At 36.3% G+C, this 22046-nt stretch overlaps 1 protein-coding gene across 4 annotated transcripts in view; it reads right to left on the reverse strand.

Moving 5' to 3' along the window:
* Window positions 1-2339: 2339 nt before the first annotated feature.
* The window catches only part of pcdh9 (protocadherin 9), a 187059-nt gene continuing 167352 nt past the window's right edge, over window positions 2340-22046 (reverse strand). For all 4 annotated transcript variants that reach the window (XM_032560292.1, XM_032560294.1, XM_032560291.1 and 1 more), the window contains one exon: window positions 2340-4480. In XM_032560292.1, coding sequence (XP_032416183.1) covers window positions 4110-4480 — 371 coding nt within the window. In that variant the 3' untranslated portion in view covers window positions 2340-4109. The remainder of the gene's footprint in view (window positions 4481-22046) is intronic.

Consider the following 22046-nt stretch of genomic DNA (forward strand, 5'->3'; position numbering starts at 1 on the left):
TCTCTCACTTCCAAGGCAATTAGCTTTGAAGCTCCTCAGAAACTATTCTTGCACAACTCGATAGCTAGCATGGCAAGTCAGAATTTAAGCTAGTCCGCTGGGCAACTTCTGATAAAAATATGAAATGAGGTTGCAGTGAGAAAGAGAAACCTAAAGGACTAAGAAAAGAAAGCAACTGTCTTGGGAGATACCACATATAGTATGGTATTTGATACCATGTGATGCACTTTAAGCAAAACACTTTAATTTGTATGGGAACGGCCCATGGAGGTGTTTGAACCCCCCAAACATAATTACTTATTTAAGAGCACTTGGGAGTTCATCTTTCAATCAGTCGATCAATCAGGAATAATCTGCTTCCGAATGGTTCGATGGCCGTTGATTGCTTGTTATTGACTCAGTATTAAATAAATCAAACTTTCTGCATCACTAGAGATATGAAAGTCAAATGAGATTGCTTCCTGTTTCCTGTCACTGTTATTTTCTTATTTGTTTGTTTATGACACTTTTAATAAGTCTTGAACTGAATCATTATCCTATCGTCTATCCATCTATTATGTCCACACAGTCCAGTTCAGGGTCCTGTCTCCAGGTTCGGTACAGCCCATCATAGAGCCACAGTTTAATTAATCACTTCAATATCTGTTGACATATTAATGTATTAAAAAAAAAAAAAAAGTCAGGTCAAACCATTTATTTGTTTTTAATTATCATATCAATGTAAAGACTAACATGTATTTTCAACTTTGTGGTTTTATTGGAAAGCATTTGCGTTAAAACTGCGCTATGTATCTTTTATAAAAAAATAAATATGGGGTTCCTTTTATATTTATTCAAACTTTCACTATGTTGTGACAGTGTAATACGAGACAGATAATCTGTGAAAAAATCGAACTCCTCCACATTCTCCCAGTTAGGCAGCACTCCTTGTTAAAAACAACCAATCAGAGTCAATAGGAGGGTCTTACTGCCGTCAATCATGATCGTGTACTCTTTGCTTATTGTGCTACTGGCAGAGGAACAACTTACCTTTACTGGAGAACTGTTTATCGGTGACCATGCTTACTAGCTTGAACATTCACAACAGGCTCTGTGCTGTTGAGAAGACGCTGTAGCATAGCAGAGAGCAAAGAGGAAGAGTGTGAACAGCGTTTACACAAGGATGATTGGCAGTGCAAAAACTCCTCATGACTCTGATTGGTTGTTTCTGACCAAATGGTGTATTTCTACAGTCAGCATTGAAACACTGGGAAAAGGCACATGAGCTCAATTTTTTGGATTTAGGTGACTTCTTTGACCTTGTTATTTGTCATAAACTTTCAATCCACTGAGTTTCAGAAACTGAGAGACTACAATACAAAAAAGGGAAAATAACTGCAAACTCATGGTTCTTTCCATTGTAAATAGCAAATAGTGGCTGATTTATTTAATTGTTTGTATTTATTTATTACTAATGTTAATACAAGCTAATTCCTGAAAGCCATTGCTGAAGAAATCCCAACGAGAAATGTAAACGAAAAGTCCAAATTTCTGTGTTAAAAGGTTTATGATGTAATGTTGCATTTTTAAATGTTCGGTTTCAGTTAGCTCTAAATGAAAATTATCAAAATGAATTGATATAAAAGCTTAAAAACATCTGTCTGTGCGTGACCAAGCTGCTTAATATGTGTCACCTGGGGAATTGAGTTACTGAAATAAATTTATTTTTCAATAATATTCTGATTTAATAAAAGTGACTATATATTAAACGCTATTTTGGCAAAAACATTCTTATCTTGAGGTGAAGAGATTGAACTTTTTATTGCAAGATAATGTCACAAATATGTCTTATCTTCTTTGCCTCTCATTATTACTATTATTACAAATGTTTGAAGAAAATCTGAGGAATTGGTTAGAATAACACAATAATTTCACTTAGTTTAAATATGCAGCAAAGACTATATAACAAAATACTTTATAGATGGCTAAAGTTTTTATTTTTATGGTAACCTTGTCAGGGAACTTTCCTTGAATCATATCCCTTGGGATTTGTTTTGGCTGTCTGTTTATGCCACAGCGACCCTGAAAGTAATATTTTTAAGAAGCTTTTATTTTCTCTAAGGACAGAAAATGCAAAATAGAACAGTTGCAAGAGAAACTGTTCATCAGGACACACTCTCTTGGAGGATGTTTTAACAAATCTGGTTCTGCTTTGTTCACAAGTAAATGCGTCATCCAAAATACGTGTTAAGTAGTGTAAAAACAGATAATGGGAGTGATTTTCCATTTTTAGAGAGAAAGAAAATCACTCTAATTAGGGGCGAACCCATGCAATATCTAAACAGTGCTTTGAATTTAAATTAACAAACGTTCACGGGGGTATTTATTCACAAAAAGGACACAGACTTCCTGATGTAGCCATCTTGTACGCAAAAAAAGCATACACATAATTAAAACATTTATTGCAGTAGCTGTATACCTGTAGAGTAACAAGGATTAACTGTTTCAGTATTGGTGATGTCAAACACCCTCACAACTAATAAACATACTGCGATAAGCAAATCACTCCATCCCACTTAACATCTTTATACTGTGACATTAATGTGAAAGTGCTTTACAAACGGAACTACTCTTAATGCACCACTCAACTCTACCCCTCACCCAATCTCGAAAAGAAAAAGAAAAAAGCAAAGACAAAAATGACAAATTTAATTAAATAAGGTATATCATTTAGCATGCTTTTCCTTTGTGTATTTGCCGTCCATGCTGTGAAAACCAACTCTTTCAGATGGTGAAATGACAAGTAATCTTGGCTGACACAGAGTCTGTCCATGCCGTTTTTTTATTCTGACTTTATTTTGCACTTTATGTCTTTAAATCTGGCAAACACTCAATGCATAAGGCATTTGATTATCAGACCGGATATTTTCGGCAGCCAACATGTTCTTGTCATTCGAATAAGCACAATTCAGTGTTTCATGAAGGCACGGTGATTTAAGTGTTAGCTTTACCTGTGTTTTCTTATGTATGGAAAATAATAGTCTGTGGAAATAGTACATATATATACAGTATATATATATGTATATTTACATACATAGGTCAATAAGTTGCAGGTACTACTGAGAAATTGCCCTCAGTTAAATCACAAATTGAAGAAAATCTATACAGTAAGATCAACCTTAGATAAAACATTTAGCCATTTACAAATATATTGCTATTTAATTGTACTAAACACTTTTAAAATCAGAGCGCTTTTAGAGCTTTTCAGTTTTATAATGCACATGTTGAGCACTGACATCCTTCATAAAGCTTTTTTTTGTTTTGTTTTTCTAACAAGAAAAAAAAAAACTGATTTGCCTTTGAGATTTTTGCAGCACTTGAATAAAATTTATATGGGATATAGGTAACAGTAAATTATGTGGCAAGATTTTCTTTCAGTAAAAATCCAGAAATAATAATAATAAAAAAATTCTTGTTGGAAATGTCACTTTCTGCTGGAGATCTCTGCCCGGCTGAATTTCCCCAATTCTGATGAGAAGCCTTTATAATAACAAAAGCCAAGAACTGTCCTACCCACTGTGAATATTACAGATACATGATTGTGGTTAATAAGTATTATTTACAAACACAGAGACAGTGACAGAATAAACAAGTGTCCACAAACAAGTGTTATAGGACCAACACTTTTTTGAAATATAATCAAAATTTTCTTTGATTGTGTTGATTAATATAGTCCCAAACAGCTCAATAACAATCACACCACAAAGATTTGTATATATTTGTCTGACAGCCATCTTTTCTCCTCTTTTTCAGTTTTATGCAGGTCCTTCTTCCACATTTCCTCAAAAGAAGTGGAAAGAAAAAGTTTTTCATTGAGGATTGTATTATTTAAAAAAAAAGAAAACTGAGTGGAGCTGCAGAAACATTTTACTGTGAAGAACTAAGCATCAGCACTATTTTGAGGCCTACACAGTACATGTGGCTTTTAGACTGCAGAAGCATTAACTTAAGTTGAAGAAAGGAGACAAGAAATAAACCAATGAAACACAGGGTGAGCCCAGGTGAGATGCCTCACCAGTTTACTCTGTCCAGATTTCTTGCAGATTTCTTGCAGCAAAGAAGAGTCAGTTTTATAGCTGCTGGTCCTTTGGACTGTCTGGGCAGGATGCTGACTGGCAAGACTTCAGACTCACCAAAGGAATATCAGCCATGCTGCTGCTGGTGAAGTGTCCCTCCTCACTCCCAAACTGCTTCCTGTCGACAAAATGCTCTGACCGTCCACTTTCGTTTTTCCAGGTTCTGGACAGAGTGTGTCCATTAAGGAGTTTGTCCTTCTGACCCCACTCCCGCTGAGAACTAAAGCTAGACACGGGTGACTTAGGATGCTGGTACGATCCTAACGTGGGAGGCATCCAACAGTTGTCTGAATGCCCAAGGACAAGGCACTCCTGTGTGCACATCTCTGTAGCTTCCACAAGCCCTCGTGGTCCCAGGGGTCCATCTGAAAAACAAAAGGCCAAAATACAGTTTGAATAACCCTACTAAGTGCATTAGGATATTTTATGGTACCTAATAAATCATCTTATACAACAGTATTTTAATTAAATAAGTTAAAAAGATGGAGAAAATATGAAAGTTGGAAGAAAACACAGCTCACTCTCTGTCTTAAAATGATAAGAACAATAACATACAGTCAAACATGGTGATGACTGCATGAAAGTTGCTTTGGTTGGATGAATTTCTATAACTGATAGAACCACAAATTCAGATCCCAAGCACAGCAACTTATTTACAGCTGGATGTTTCAAAAACAGCAAAAAAATAAAATAAAATAAAATAAAGCTTGGGGTCGGGTCTAGTCAACATCTGGGCTTAAGTCAAACAGACACTGTGGTGCAACCGTAAACAGGGAGTTCATCCTGGAAAACTTTCCAGTGAGACTGAATTAAAACAAACTTGCAACGAAAAATGTGAAACTCATTACCAGTTATTGTTAAAGAACACGGTTGTTGCATGCTCAGCTGTTTCTCAGGTGGCTTTTCAGCTGTGATTAATAAAATATTCTCCACTGAAGTGTCCTGCTTAAATGCTAGGGCTTGGCTTGACAAAAGCAAGAGAACATCAGTCATTTTTGTGCTTAAATGATGAACACTCAGAATTAACACATGGAATTAAGTGCATAAAGAACTGCAAGGAGTAGTGATGCACTGTTTCCAAGTGGAGACAGGATTCATTCTTCAAAAGAGGATAAAGATTGTTCAGCAGAGTTCTCAGGGGCTGTTGAAGAATGGAGATATTAAAAAAAAAGGAGTGACTGTGATCATGTTCAGGGTGTGTAGTGAAAAGCACAGAAACTACTTACTGACCTGCCATTTATGTGACATTTAGCTATTTTGTATTGGTAGATAAATGGCTACACTGAAAGCATCATAGCATCATGATGTCACTGATGGCATTTCCTCAAACTCACAATTCTTGTAAAAGAATGGAGAATGAATAGTTCATGCATCAGAGTATATATATCTGCATGCAGCATCAGTATTTGGTGTATTCATTGTCAAAACTGTGACGTCTGTATTTCACTTTGCTCCTTCAAAGCAACTAGGGGATTATTATGGACACATTGTGCTTTCCTGTTTCCCTGGTGTGATAAACATGACCATTTGCATATAGACAATCAGTGCCCCAGTGGGCAGCTGAGAATAATTTGAATCAGCCACTTTCTCTTGCAATCAGCACATACCTTCTCATTAAGAAAATTTACAGATAAAATTTGATTAAAAGACCACTTGAGGCAGTTAACTGACGTGTTTCACAATGTACACATGAACAGCATAACTTTTGGTACTGTCAAGCAAGAGCATCGAACATGCATGGAAGTCTAAACACAACAGACTGCTGAATGATAATTAGATTTTTTTTGTCACCAAAGTGTTGTATTAGGACAATAATAAACATGCAAAATGGACCGTGTAATTTAAACCAACATGTAATGTGTCAGTGTCACACTGTTTTAATAAAGCAATATATTTAAAACGTTTTAATTTCACCTGATTATCTTCTCCCTTTCAAGAAAATCTACAGTCCCTTGAAGGTCAGATATGATAAAAAGTTCAGTTTTCGTGGGTCCTACTTCACATTTATGCAGCTGCTCCACACTCGAAAGACCAGCTCTACCAAACAAGGTCCTATTAGTTACAACAGTTGATGTTTTCTTTTTTGTTTTTATTAGATTTACATAAACACAAAGAAAATAGACATACCAATATCAAGGTTTGTTGGTCAATTCAATTAATGATGAAATATTTAGATTTGGAATTTTAAAACACAAATTACAATCAAATGCCAATTCTCTGTTTGTGGAAATAATTTTTCAGCTTTTAAAGGTGTGGTATTAATTATTTTCCAGGCACAGTGTCATTTTATAGCACAATCAAGTAACTGTGTCATCTTCCATTATAAAAATGGATGCATCAAGTAGAAATTCGACTTCCCAGTTCGAGACCTTGAAATTGGGCCTCTGTCTCTGTAAGAAACTCCTGCTCTAACACTCTGGCTTCAGCACATCAAACAATGTTACTCCATTATGCCATTTACTACTATTCCTAGGAGTGTTGGGCTGAGATGTAGTTCATAACTCCGTCATGTTTTTACCCTTGAATGATTTAGATTTTATTCCACTGCCTAATAGCACCAGCACACTGCAGTGAATATTCATAAAATGTAAATACTGTTTTTCTCAAATGACAAAGACTAACAGAATTTATGTATCTTTGATTTGCTGAAAAGGACAATAGATAACACATTTCCTAAAGTCCTTGCAGTGTGTTTGAGGATAAATTTATTTTTGGGAAGAGAAAAAAAAAAAAAAAAACAAGCACTGTTTATTTTATTTATTTTTTTATCTCTGTCATTAATAGAGCTCCAAATACCAACACTGAATTAAAATAATGCTATTTGTTATCATGTGCAAACTAAAACAATAAGTAACAATGTTTTACAGCGGGTCTTCACTAAAGACGTATCACTTCCTTTTGCCAATGTCCAGACAAAATGGTTTACGAATTGTTTAGTGCTGTTTGTCTGTGCATAGCCTGTTGCTAATAGCTCAGAAAGCAAGTTCCTCCCCGAACACTTGCACACACACGCGCACGCTTGACACGCACAAGCAAATAGCCGGTGGCTGGTGTTTGGTGCAGAGCCCCTGAGTGCTTTAAATAACATTGAGGCACAGGTGTTGAGGAATGCAAGGGATTCAATTGTGTGTCAGATGGTGCTGACTTTTGCTTACAGCGTTGTGCAAATTATGCAGAGGTCCACAAAGACGGATACCTTAAAGACAGAGAAACCATTAGACTGTCTCGTGATGCAGTGCTATTAGGATATGCTGGAGGCTGTCTAGTCTTAATTCTGCAGGAGCTGTGGAATAAATGTGAGCCATGAGGAATAGCTGCCTAATGATGGACACTTTGACCAAGCAGCATTAACAAACCTTTCTTTTTGTCCTCCCACTCAGCATCAACAGATCACAAAGGTTACCGAGGAGGAGGAAAGGAAGCTCAATGCTGACCAGAGGATGTTTGCAACTGTAAGGGAGTGTACTTGCTTTACTCTTCTGGCTATTACTAATGAGATAACGTTTGGCTAATTAATTGGATGCACACTATCAACACTGATGTGCCAGCCCCACACCAACAACAGCCTTCAGAAAGTCAAGAGGGAATGGGAAGAGGGGGTGTGTGAGAGTGATTGAGTGTGGGGGGATTTAGCGTCCATAGGGCTTGTTTATTTATCCATGCTGTTAAGCATGCCCAGATGTTGTTATTGGGGATAAATACGGCTTTGTTTTAGTCCAGCACTGAGGCTTAAAAGTACCGTACCAATGTCTCCAGCTGGTGCTCAAAAACCCTCCAGATACGTCTGGCAGATTAATGTTTCATGCCTTAAATCTGCAGTAGGTATTCCTAGTGACCCTTTGATTCTTCTCAATACAACCTAAACACATATGAGGCCAATCCATTATTATGCACACCATGGCATATGATGATACACCCTATTATAGTCATGCCCTGCAAATAGATCTGGTTCACCCCAGCAGCACAGATATCACAAACAGCTTGGAGAAAATGTGTGAGCAGTGTCCAACAAGGCATAGAATTACAACTCTATACAGCTCTGCAAAAAAAAAAAAAAAGGAAAAGAAAGAAAGAAAAAAGCAGCCTGTGATCTACAGTAAAGGCGATCTGGTGTTAGATAGATATAATAGTGAGCGGAGCAGAACAGAGCAACATGCTGGATGCATTCTCCTGAGAATAGCAGTCTGGCTGATGGATCCTTTCTAGTGCTCCCTTTGAGGCCAGGCAGCAGCTTCTCATGAGAGGACATGAAGGGCAGAAGGGAGTCAAAATAGAAAATGAAGACAAAGCTTGAGTTTCAGACTGAAGGGTTGTTTAGAAAAATATAAGGATCAGGCAAATTTTAAAAGAACAACAACAGAGGAGGTATAGGTAAGAAAAACAGAAAATATTAAGCATGTTGAAAAAGGAGTCATTTACATAATTCCCATGATCACTGATAAATATTACTGGATTAGACCTCACTAAGTACTATTCTTGGATCAATTTGCAATTTAAATGTTCAAACAAATGTACTCTTTTGGAAACACACATTTTCAGCATTAAAAGTGAAACACTGTCTATGGGAAAATACCTACTATTATTACTTACGTGTTTACTGGCAATGTTTCTCAAAAACTGTCACTTGCTTTTGCCAGACTTTAACTATTATTACAACATGATAAGTAAATGAGATAAATAGGAGTGTATGTCTTCAAAGCACATGATAAATTACATGGTAACACAATTGTTTTTTCTGTAAACCCTATTTAAATGTTTTAGCATTAATATTGTATATTTGACATGAGAGACATTTTAGATTATTGTGCAACGCCACAGCCTATTGGCTGAATAGCTGAGTGCAGTTTGAATGCAGTGTGACGGTTCATCTAATTTATTAACAATCAAGATGATCTTTGATTAAAAATATGAGATAATGCATCCATAACGTGTCTTTACTCCTTATTCTTTCAAGGTCACAGGAGAAGTTGGTGCCTATCTCCAGCAGTTATTGGGGAGAGAGGCAGAGTATAGCCTGAACAGGGCACTAGTTCATCACATAGACACACAGAGGAAAAATAAACATGCACACCCCTACACACGCACGCACGCACGCACACACACACGCAATTACAGACATGTTTTTGGATTCTGGGATTCCAGTTTCCTGGAAAAAACCCACGCATCCAAGGGGTGAATATGCAAACTCCTTGCAGACAAAGCCTAGGCCAGGATTCAAACCCAGGAATCTATACCTTCTTGCTGCAAGGCAACAGCGCTAACATCTGCGCTATTCAGCCCTCCAACAATACAGTAAATGTTATTCTCCTATGACAACCAATAAGCGTGGTTTCGTCATCCTTTCTGTGCTCCCGGTCCAAAACAAACATGTCATGTGCTTCTAAATTTAGCATGTAGGGATACTAAAATCTTCATCAGTACAGACAGAGCATCCACATACTTTAGCACAAGATAAAGTAATACTAATTGGGTCACTGCTAATAGATATGCTTGGCACTTATTACATTTTATGTATGATTATGCTGTGTTTATGCTCTATTTTTTAATGCTGTCAAAAATGCATGACAGGTGGTGATAAAATTGTGTATGCCAAAGTGTCAAATTCAGAGAAAGTCCGTGTTGGAGCACTATTTACTTAAGGCAGCATAACTTCCAATGCCAGTGACATATGAAACTTCTCCATTCAAGGTCCTACACTTATTATCACCAAATGGGCTAGTAAACCAGGGTAGTAAAAGCAAAACAGCTAGGGTGCATGTCACCTCTGCTGTATGTTATTTCTCTCCCTGTCGCCAAATTTATGGTCTGCACAACAACATCACAAGGTTAGTAAAATGAACTTTACCTTTCATGCCCTCTCACAGTAATGGTACATTGGGTGATGAAGGCTTTCTTCAGTCCAACACTGCAAAAGAACTGCTACCTTAATGGTATAAACAATTACGATTCCTTATTAAAGTACCTACAGCATGTCAACCTGCTTCTCTATATTAGTTTGCAATAGCTCACTTGGAACCAATAGATGTAAATATATATTTACAAAGACGTTTTGTTTTTGTTTAGGTTCAGCAAAGGGGCATCTGAATGCTCAAAATTATTTTTAATTTTCAAATACAGTTCTGCAGCAACATTGTCAAAGTATGGTGCTACTAAAAAGGGTCACTGAAGGCACCAGTGCACAGTGACATATTACACTTGTACAAACGCAGTGCACGAGAAAAAAAATTGGTAGAATTTGATGGCTGGAGAACACGAGAGATGAGGTATAATTTATTCCAGATCTTTTAAACTAATCTGCCCACTTATTTTCTACATTTCAAGGCAATCTCCAACAGCTGGTGAGTGAGAGGTGAGCACATCACAGGGTATAACTGAGTAAAGTAAAAAAACAAAAACATTGTGAAGTTCCACTTTGCTGATAATAAAGAAAACAAGCACTATGATGAGCTGCCTACGTGAAATTCTGCTCCTTTGGTGCACGTGAAGCACTTCTTATCAGTTGTAGAAAAATAAAATACTAAAATGAAATACTAAAATGAAAAGGGTAGCTTTGATTAAAAAAAACTGTGAAATATTTCCTTCTCACCAAGAGATACAAGTAAAGAGGTTTGGGACAAAAAAAAAAGTTCTCAGAAACATCTTCCACTGCATCTAGGGTGACGTTCAAACATCTTTCCTGTTTGCCTCAGCACAGACTTTTGCCAACAATCGTTGTCTGTGCAATGCTTTCCAAACAACCACAGCCTACACCAAATAAGATGGAGGAGTGGGAAAAATGTTTGTACTGCACCACAGCAGAAGCTAAACAAGTCACCATGGACTAGTCGCTACACTTCAAAACATTTTTAGTGTTTTTGCTGTATTATTCTCCTGCAGGATGTCTCCTTGTGACATGAGCTGGCAGATATCACAACGTTCACCGCAGCCAAGTTGCAATGTACATTTTTGGATCTAACTCTGGTTTTGGGAACAATAAATAATCCACATACATTTATTGTACTGTTGCTTTCCTCCAGGTGAAAGCTCGGCTGAACAACACATGTGAAGATGACACTATAGAATGCAAAACAACAGACTCGAAAAGGCACATCATAATACATCACTGTTTTCAGTAACTACTACATTCAGTTTGATACAGCGGACACCCCACACAACTATTTATTTTTTATTGTTGTATTAAAATTATATTGAACTGTTTTTAAGGAATGGCAGTGTTACTGTTTACCTTCTTTTCCACAATGATGAGTCATCTGCTAAATACAATGCATTTTAAACACCACATACCATGTATCACAGACAAATAAATATATTAGTGCTTTTTCAAATAATGTTTAAACAATTTAAGATACCAGCTGACAACCTTTTGCAACTGTTTCTTCCCATGGACCATGTGGGTATGCATGTTCTTTAATGGTTTAGTGTATTTCAAGTAATTTATGTCTCTTCTTGTGAAAGAAACCAGTGTTGTTCTTCTTTCATCGTTTTTCTGTAAAGAATGATCGGTAACACTTTGACGGGTTGTGAATAAGACTGTCATGACAGCGTCATAAACATGACATAACACCTGTCATGAACATGAGTAAGTCTTCATGAATATTTATGACTGTTGTCATAAAGTGTCATTTGGTAAGTCATGACACTTTTAATACAAAGTTGACATTATTCAAAATGTCTTTGTTATGACAACTTGACATTAACCAAGAAATCACGATCTGACATAAATTTGTTATAAAAGTGTTACTGATTAAACTTTAACTTTAATAACATAAAGCTACATCCTTTTTAAAGTTTAATCAGTAATACTCAAATAAAGTGTTGCTGAATGATCTGTAAAGAAAGATACAAACAAATGGAAGGGGCAAGACAAAATAAGTTTATTCTTCTGTCTATCTCCTTTTCAAACAAATGGTTATGTAAATATTAATCATGGTATATGAATTAATATAAATAATGTTTTTGAAGTAAACAAATGAAAAACACCATGACAAATTATTTTAATGTCATCTCTTTTCTAATTTGATTTTTAACTGATTTAATTGACTCTTCCACTTTTTTATAATCATTATAGTAATGAGGACAATATGGCAAATATCACAACTGTCTTTACATCAAAAATGGGCAAAATCAAAAGCTATAAATTGTCCCTATCAGTTCGCTTTTGTAAGAAAATGTGTTAATATTGCATAAGATAAACAAACAAATAAATAATAAGTAAAAGTAGTAACAGCTTAATTGGTTTCAGTGTCAGTCAGTTTGACTACTAAACACACTTTGGCATCGCCATTTCATTTGTTGTTATTGACGTACCTAAAGTAACATGTACAGACAGTGATTGTGTTGATTTCAAGAAACGGTAACATTGCAGCATGACTATATTTATATCCTTGAATCTAAAAAAAAAACAATTTTACCATCTTAATGGAATAATATAAGAAACGTATCAGTGTTGTTCAATATTTCAGTTCAATTGCTTTCTAGTGAATCATATTGCACTAAGTCCTTGTTATTTTATTTGTTATGTGGCGGTCTGTATTATACAAGTATTGATTTTCTTCTCTGGGAGAGATAAGATGTCAAGAAATTGTCACTTATGAGTTGCTGTTAAATTGCCATGCATGAATTGCAATTTCATTACGTCAGGCAGAATCATGTTGCAGAATGCTGAGAGGCATTTAAAAATTACCACAGTAATGAATTAAATGCAATTAAATTATTTTCGCGAAGTAGACCTTTTTGTTCTTTTATGTTTTGGTATGGGGTTTAAAATACATCAGTTTAGATTGACTTTACAATTACGTTTAGATATTGGATGTGCTGATTAAAAAGCAAAAACATAGTACTGCCAATTAGGTTGTCATTGTTTGCACTGAAACTAAATATATATAATTGCCTTTGTGTGATTGTATTTATTTAAAATAGTAAAACACTTTGAAAAAAAAAAGTATTAAGCAATGGCCTTAAAATGACGCACTTATTTCTGCAAATCTTTACAGTAAGATAATCATTCCTCTTTGTCCTCTTTATTCTAACAGCTTCTGCAAATAAAAGCATAAATAAATACAAAGGTTTCAAGAAATGTTTAGTTACAATGTGCTACCTTGTTGTTTGCCACATTTCATGAAGTATTTATGCTCTTAAATATAATTAGGTCTACATAGACCAATTCTGGACAGACATGCATGCAAGCTGAAAATTGAGTGCAGCCTACAAATGCAAGGTGGACCACTGAGACTTGCAAGCACAAGGTTTCAACAATGGGTTTTTTCTGTCTTTACATTAAATTGCTCACCTGAGCTTACAAGTTCTTGATTAATAATGACGAATGATGCTGTTAGTGACTATATAACAATGCATTAACATGCTATTACTGCAAATGAGTACAACATCACAAACTGAACAACTTAGACCAAGAACTGTAAATTTAATTTCTTAAAATATAACAATAAAAAAAATAACTGATGTTTAAATGCAAAAATGTGGGATTGATAAAACGCAAAGGTTGTTATTTTTGAAACATAATTTTAATCTGATAAAGAAGCCTTATCGGAATACATGTTCTACTTTATTGATTTGAACTTATACACATAGAGATGAAGGAAGTACTGGAGGTACAGTGACGGCTTATTCGCAGAAGAAAAGAGTAATAAAAAAGAAATAAAAAAGTGAGCGGAGAAAGCAGCAGACAATGGATGATATAGAGGCAAAGATACATTGTACTGTGAGGTGGTGTCAGAAAGATGTAACTTTCTGTGTTGATGATTACCTTGAGCCCCAAGGAATCAGATCAGATAATAAAACAGGCCCTTGTTATTCCCCTGCGAACTCTGTAATTGCAGTGCTGAAGTGTATCTCCTCTCTGTTAATAATTGTAATTTCAGACAAGGCTCTGCCTACGTACATTTATTCATAATTACCTTAGGGAAAGGACAGTGTCATGCTGCCTAATGAAAGTGTGCCAAAATAAATTGATGAAAGGAACGCTTAAAAAATGGTCAGACATTTTTCAATTTGGTAAAAGCACATCAATGGAATATATTTTGGTATTTAGATTTCTTGAAATCATCTTACTAAATGTACATGAATTATTATACATGCATACTAAGGAATAGGACTGCAGGGCTGTAGTGCTGGTTTCACTAACAGTTTACTGCTACTTGTTTTTGGTCTCTCACAGCTTAGCATGTGTTGTGCAGTTCACAGTGATATCTTCTGTTAAGTGGAAATGTGACAAAATTTACGCATCGCTCCGGAATCAAATTGGCAATGACATAAAAGTTAGCACCTCCTCTTCAATCGTGAGAGGAATTTGATTCTATTACATTGGTGTTAACATGTTAACAAGTGGTAGATATATATTTAAAGGTACTGGATCACTTACGAAAGGACCGGAGTTCGTCATGAAATAGACATGTTGAAAATGATTCTCTGTAGATCAAATACAGAGGACAGATATGGGAAAGATGAAATATAACCTAACCTTACTGTGTGTTTACATTTAATGTGAGGGAATGTATACTGCGTCTACATCACATCTATAAATATTTTTCAGAAATGTATTATGCATTCAGTGCAAATCTTGGTTTTGAATAAGAGGTGAAATGGAAAAACTGAAAAAAACGACAGAAAAACCTGTTAATAGAAACAGAAAATTTGCGTATCTTTCATATGCATAATTCTGCTTTGTGAGCTGGTTGGTATACTGGGAGGAAGTTGAGGTCAGGGTCTGTCAGAGACCCCTGTTGGGTGCAGGTGGCAAATAACTTCTGTCAGCCAAGTAATTAAGTGTCCATCACATCTTTGCAGGAGGGCTGTGCAAAGCAGAAGCATCTTCCAGTCTCCATCTGTGAGACGAACTGGAGCTTCTGTATGCCCCAGCATATGACCATTATATCTACAATATGAAGAAAATATTTTTAGATGATCCAATCAAAATATAAAATTCTTACAAAAATGTTTTAAAGACTTTTTTGGGGAAGGGGCAGGGAGAATTTAAATAAAGTAGTAAATTTCCATGCTGTTCAATGCCTTTCATGGAAAGGTGTAATGCAACAATAAAGTCAAATATTTATGTGTACAAGGTATGTAAACATCTTTTTTTGTAGAAAAACAAGCACAATGTAAGAGCAATTTGAGTTGCCTTGTTGCTGAAATGTGCTATCCAAATAAGTTTGATTGATTTATTGAAGAAAAAAAAATACTGTGTTTAAAACCTGCCTTGCAAATCACGTCAAAACTGAAAAAGAACTTAATTGAAACTGGGGTATGACTGTGCTAGCAGAGGACGTTAAGTCAATCAATAAATGAAAACATAAACTGGTCTCAATCCAGTGGAGTACAAAATATATAAAAGCATGTGAAAAAAATGCACTAATTTCCATCTATGAGAAAGTAAAAAGGGGAAAAGAGCTGCTAAACAACTAAACCAGCTTTCACAGATAAGTAATTCAAGTGTTAAGCTATGTATGTAAATAAAAATGTACAGTTTTTACTCATGTTTAAAACGTTTACATAGACCAAAAACATTTTGTACATTTTAGACATCTCATGTGAAGACTGTTTCACATTTTCTGTATTTTGTTTTTTCCCCCCATGTGCCCTTCAGCACAGAAAAACACCACAGATGTCTACTTGCATGGTGTTACAGTATTGCTTTGGCAGGTCATGTGTTGCTGTTTTTTTAATATGCGGTTATGGCATATTAATTTCGTAACATGTGTGAAAGTAATTTGTTGTTTTTGAAGATGGCGGCAATTAATCTCTCAAATGACCTAGCTAGATTAAATCAGAAGAAAGAGAGGATGCTATGAAAATAAATGCCAGCATTAGGGTAGAAATTACATGATGACCTTACTGAACAATGATTTATGGATTCCCCAGTCAAGCAATTACATCAGGTGATACCTTTGAAATTTCAAACCATGGAAATTAAATTTGCTCCTTTGCAAACGGTGCACTTGTCAAGGACATTTAAAGTGTGGCCTACATTGCAATCATCCTCAGTAGTCACATTTCACTTGGAAAATTTTACAACATCAACAGGAACTGTGGAAAACATTTAGCAAAACTAAACTAAATAAGACAAACTATTGCAGAAATATGAAAAAAAAATCATGCACAGGACTGAATTCACAGGCTTCAGATTTCTTGGAAGAATGTAAAATTTCAGCTGATTAACATACTCCAACATGATACATGCATACTACAGTAAGTATGTGTCTTGTAAAAGGAAGAGAAAAAAAAAGCTTCACATTATGTAAAAGTCACTACATAGTAAGCAGTGGTGTTTCAAAGTACATCATTTGTTTTTCCCTGTTTAGATTTGACGTTTAACTGTGCAAAACAGTACAGCTCAGTCTAAACTTGGACTTTAGTTTGAAAAGTGTAACTCAGTTCCTGTGTGAAAGGTTGAGCCTATTACTGCCAAGGCCACCTTTTCTAATCAAGAGGGTCACTCAAGATAAGTAGAATTAAAGGCCTTATCTCACCACCGTGAACTTATTTCAGTAATAGTGTGTCAAGAACCATTGGGCCTAGGTATATTAGCTTCACAACCTGCATGGTCTTCCACATATTTCAGATATGCTCTATGGAAAAATCCACAAATATTTGAATTTTCCATAAATAATTTGGAGTTACGGTCCACAAAAACATCATCAAATAGGTGAATCTGTGAATATAGAACTGGGAATAAGTAGGGCTCCACTGTATTTACAACATGCTCCTAAAGTCTGTCCTTTATGTATATAAATCTAACAGGAATAAACTGTGAGTAATTGTTATCTTTTGCCATTTCTTATAATTGGACTGAACTGCACAGGCCTGATGATAAAATAGCTGCTAGCCAGCTAGTTAAGAGCAGGGCACTGCACCTTCTACCTTACTATTTGTTTCAAAGGTAAGACTTAGGATTGGTGAATTGTAGGTGTTAGGTGAATTGTAGCATGTTTGTCTGCTTAACAGAGTTTTTTTTTTATTTATGAAAAAAATAGCTGGGCAAATCTCAAAGGAATGTTATGCTTTCCAAAAACTTTTGTTTTCAATTTGAAATAAAAATAAAAAAATCACATAAATCAATGGCAGATCAATTTTCTTCACTTTCTACTTATGGATGAGCTGAAACGTTTAATATACATCAATTCTGAAAATGCAAAAACAATCAATATGTTTATTTTATGATTTTTGACTGTCATCGGGGTTCTGTCCTCTGTCACTACTGTTTCAGACACTCATCTGAGTTTGCATTACAAAATATGATGCATGGGGATGACAGCAAAGCTGCACACCACTCAGGTCTGTTGGAGAAGATGTCCCAGCCTCACCATATGCCACAGAAAACTGCAATTACAGAACAAATAAATAAAATAAGCTATCCAGACAAAGAGTGACCAAAATATTTTGATGAAATTAGATAGTAGTCTTTACATTTACATTTTAAAGGAAAACATTTTTTATTATGGTTATATTTAGAATTAATTTCTCTGTATAGCTACAATTTTACCTGCAATTGTAAATAATGGCTGGTATTAAGAATGCAAACTACATGAAGATGGAAATATAGCAAGATTCAGCTTGTTTACTGAGCAACATTTTCTATTTATATGCAAAAATTAAACCAAAGGCCTTGAATCAAACATGTTTAATTGAAGCTACTGTTTCACAGCGCAGCTGGGGTTATAATTACGACTAATTAGCTCCTGTATAAAAGTTGTATAAATTGGACGATTTCATATTTCTGTCTAAGATGCAAGAATGACAAGCTACTGTGATCAGCTTAGTGTAGCTTTCATTTTACATGCCCCATACTGGCCTGCAATGTTCTTTGAATTCAGCTTCTATAGATATCTCTCCCTGATTAACAGAGAAAACAGATTGCTTACTGTATTGCTTATAAAACTGTTCAAAACAGGTTTGCTGGCAACGCTTTGCTAACAACAAGGAAGCCTTCAGCTGCTAAAATAGCTAGTAAATTTTAAGTGGCACTCTGTCAAGACCAATTCCTCCAGTGGACCCAGTCACCGGACATTTGATGAGTTGCTTTGTCTGTTCCCCTCTCAATGTCAAAAATCAGCAGGCACTCTGACTCCCTGATGGGGTCAGAGACCTCCGCCGCTGTGAGAGGGTGACCACGTTGATTCGAGGACACACAGTCATCACCCACAGATAAAGGGGCTTACATTTCCTGAGATACAATTGAAACACCATGAGTCAGTGACAAGCATATTAAAAATAAAATAAACGAAATGTACACAAGATTGTAACACTTAGCTAGCAGACAAGTGGTGTCATTGCTATGAACGTCTGCAGTTATTTTTATCCAACATTTGGATCCTGTGACACATTGAATAATGCAAATCTGAATTCACTGACAAAGGAGTGGAAATGAAAGAAAAGACTGTATGGGGCAGAAATGGTGCCAGCGGCCCCATCATTTCATTTCTTTTAGCCCATCTGTAAATGGCATGCATTTTAATCCTTTTAATTATGGTTCCTCACTACAATTACCTCAAATTAAATTACTTTGCAAACCTCAGAAGGATACATGGCGAGCGGAGAAGAAGTGGATCCTTCTGACAGGGATTTAACCTCAGTTTCTGTGTGACACACTTAGCTGTCTCCCCCACCTTGTAAATCCGATGCTATATTAAACTGAAATATTGAAAATACCCAAAGCCTCATACTCTACCCATTCTGGAACCCAATCAGGCCTCAAACTCATCTAAATCCCCTCTTTCCCAGTCTGACTGCATTCACTGGGCTACAGAGATTACTGCAAGGAACCCTGCCTGGCAGGCACGCCACACTTAAATAATCTCTGGGTGAAATCCCAGTGTTAATGTGGGGTTTCTGGATCATGGCACTGCAGCGTTTTGCGGTGCTCTGTGCCACACCGGTTTGGTCGCAGATGACAGCATGCACCAGCAAGAGAAAGATGTATTGGGAGAGGGGGAAACGATCATAATGAAAAGAGGGAGAATAAGAATAGTGATGAAAAGAATAGAAGAGAACGGGAACGGAGTGAAGAATCGCAAAACAACAATGTGGCATGAGGCGGCGGAGAAGATGAAAAGACAAGGCAGGGGAGGCATCGAGGGTGAGAGAGAAAGGGCTGTGGAGGCGAGATAGTCCCCTGAGTGGGACAGAAGAAGCTTGCCAAGGTCTAAATGACATTACTCTGCATGTTATATACTTCATGGCCTTGGGTGGGTGTCTCATGTGCCAAGAGATGCATAAAATCCTGACTGCTATTCTTACCCTTCTCCAGAGCTGACCCATAAACACACTCATCTCACACTTGAAGTGTGGCATCAAACCAAGGATGCTTAATGCAGAAAATGAAGTAATTACTTGATGTTTCAATTGCAGCGCAATAATTGCTTTAGTCCACAGGATAACCAAGAAAGTGAGAAGATAACATATGCCAGTGAAGGCGACAGCATAATGACAGGATTAGTGTAGGTCTTAAAGACTTCATCTTTCACAGATACACATGGGAAGGGCGGGGGAGGGAAGCTGGGAGACAAGGAAGACAGTGAGAAATTTCTTTGAAGAGAGGTTCTTCCTTAAAAGCAAACCACTGGCAAATAACTGTAAATACAAAAACACGTTTTTGGGGGGGTTTTTTCTAGTGCTGGAACCTGTCAAATATTATAATGGTAAAAAAAAAAAAGCCAACAAATCCCTATCAAACACTCTGTTCTGCATCTGACTGATTCTCAAATATTGCTGCCGTCTCAATCATTGCTCCATCGCCTGTCGTTGATTTTCTGTTGTAATAAAATTTCTAATCAGTCAGGAGAGAAGACTATCTAATCAACTGAAAAATCTCCTCAGAAGAGATTGTGTTTTAAATAAGTTTACAATAACCAAATCCCAAAGTGTAAAAAAGGACATACAGTAATTCTGTAACACACATGTACTGTTGCACTACATTAATTCAATTAAAATGTGAAAACCATGTCAGTAAAAAATGAAAAAGGAGGCCGCTTCAAGAAGCTAATTCCATGAAAAAGGTTTCGGGCTAAAATATGAAAGGCACCAAAAAGGAAAAAAAAAAAAACAAGAAAAAAGTATTATTAAGAGATATAAAAACACAACCTTTCTGACAAACTATTAACTGTCTGGCATAAGTTCATTCTTATTTGCTTCAATTTACTGTGAATGCTGATTCAACTGAAGATTGGTTTCCATACAGATAAAAAGATTCACATGCCGGGTGTTCTGACCAGCTTGAAGAAGGGTAATTAAGGATAGCATAACATCAACAACATAAGGTTGTGTCAAGGCCTATGACACTTCTAATTGTATTTATCTAAAGCCTTGACTCCTCGGTCCCAGGAAAATTCATTAGACGGCGTAGCAGCATGAATTTCTAACACCAAACGTCAAGAGTTTTTGAACACAGGGCTTTGTGTTGTTGCAAGAGGTAGACGGGCTGGCATCGGCTGGTGTGTGTGGGGAGGCAGTTGGACGAGAGGAACAATCTGTACCAGTTAATTAGCACACACAAGGGGGCATCAGGACAGCTCTCTCTAAATCCTCTCCTTCATCTCATGCCCATCCACAACAAGGGCTGCTAGATTAACCTGCCGGTATTATCACCTCAGCCACTGGGGCTGTCGATACATAATAGAGCAGGGAAGTCAAAGCCAGAGACAGAAATTACACATCGAAAGCGGAGTTTATTGGTCTTGAATGACGGCGGGGAAGTGTCATGTCATGTGTTTTAAGGTGTTTCACTTCATTTGGTTGATAATTTGTCTGTTCCTATTATGGCCGGGTTGCCCTACTCAAAGAAACAGCTCACCTCAAAATTGTTCAATTTTGCTCGTCATTGCTACTACACTTTTAACATGTCAACAAATGTCTTTATTTGTGTTTTTATAGTAAAACTGGCCATGATTTATTAATTTGAAAAAAAAAGAGGGAATATTTTAATTTTTCTTGGAAAAAATTAAAAAATATATTTTCTTAAGTCTAGTTTTTGTCAGTTTTGCAGGACATTGTTTAATTGCAGTGTGTTCAATGTCTTTACATACAATGTCTTTAGTTATTGAAAGATGTGTTTATTGGGAAAAAGTTGCCACTAATGACTTTCAAGTGTTAAGGACTTCTGTTGTCAATAATCACATCTATAATGACTAGATTTGTCCACAATATTTGCGGGAATGTAACTTCTTTAACATTTTTTCAGGATGGCAAATATATCTTCTGCAGTGATTACCGCACTACCTTCTAATTAATGGATTTTCTGCATTAGTCCTGTAGGGAAAACATTATCTCAGCTGTTTGGGTATTTCATGAGTATGAAACTAAACTGAAATTGATCACATTACCACAAGCACATGACAGGGATTGGAATCAAGATGGCTTGTCACGTGTGTAATTCTTGGACCACACATGTCATTATTTGTTTGCCTTCAGTGGCCCAAAAGTTTAACCCCATGCAGTAAACTGCCACAATGTAAGTGTACGTTGTAGTGATTTATTTCCAGGATATTTGTAGAACTCCTCTCTAACTCCTTTGCTCAAAGTACTTTTCTTTAAAAGCATATATCACCGTGCTGAGAAATGACTCCACTTTTTTCAATAAAAGATAAAGACCATCTTATTACCTTCCCATTAAGGACATAACATTTTGTTAAATGGACTCCTATTTAAAACACTCCTTTGAGCTCTGAGCCAGATTCGATGAATCTCTGCTGCACTTTAATCAACTCCGGCTCTGCTGGTTCCACAGTGCCTTTTCATGATTAAGACGAATAAAAATTCATAGTATATGATTATTCCAAGTCCCATTCAAAGCAGAGTAGAAGTCCCCAAAGGGTAATCTTACATATATCTACATCTACAGTATGAAATATCAACAATATTTCCATCTTTGGGGATGAAGAAATGACACAGGTAAAAGATTAATTAACATACCAGTTAAAT

Source organism: Xiphophorus hellerii, chromosome 4, assembly GCF_003331165.1.
Source record: "Xiphophorus hellerii strain 12219 chromosome 4, Xiphophorus_hellerii-4.1, whole genome shotgun sequence".
NCBI lineage: Eukaryota > Metazoa > Chordata > Actinopteri > Cyprinodontiformes > Poeciliidae > Xiphophorus > Xiphophorus hellerii.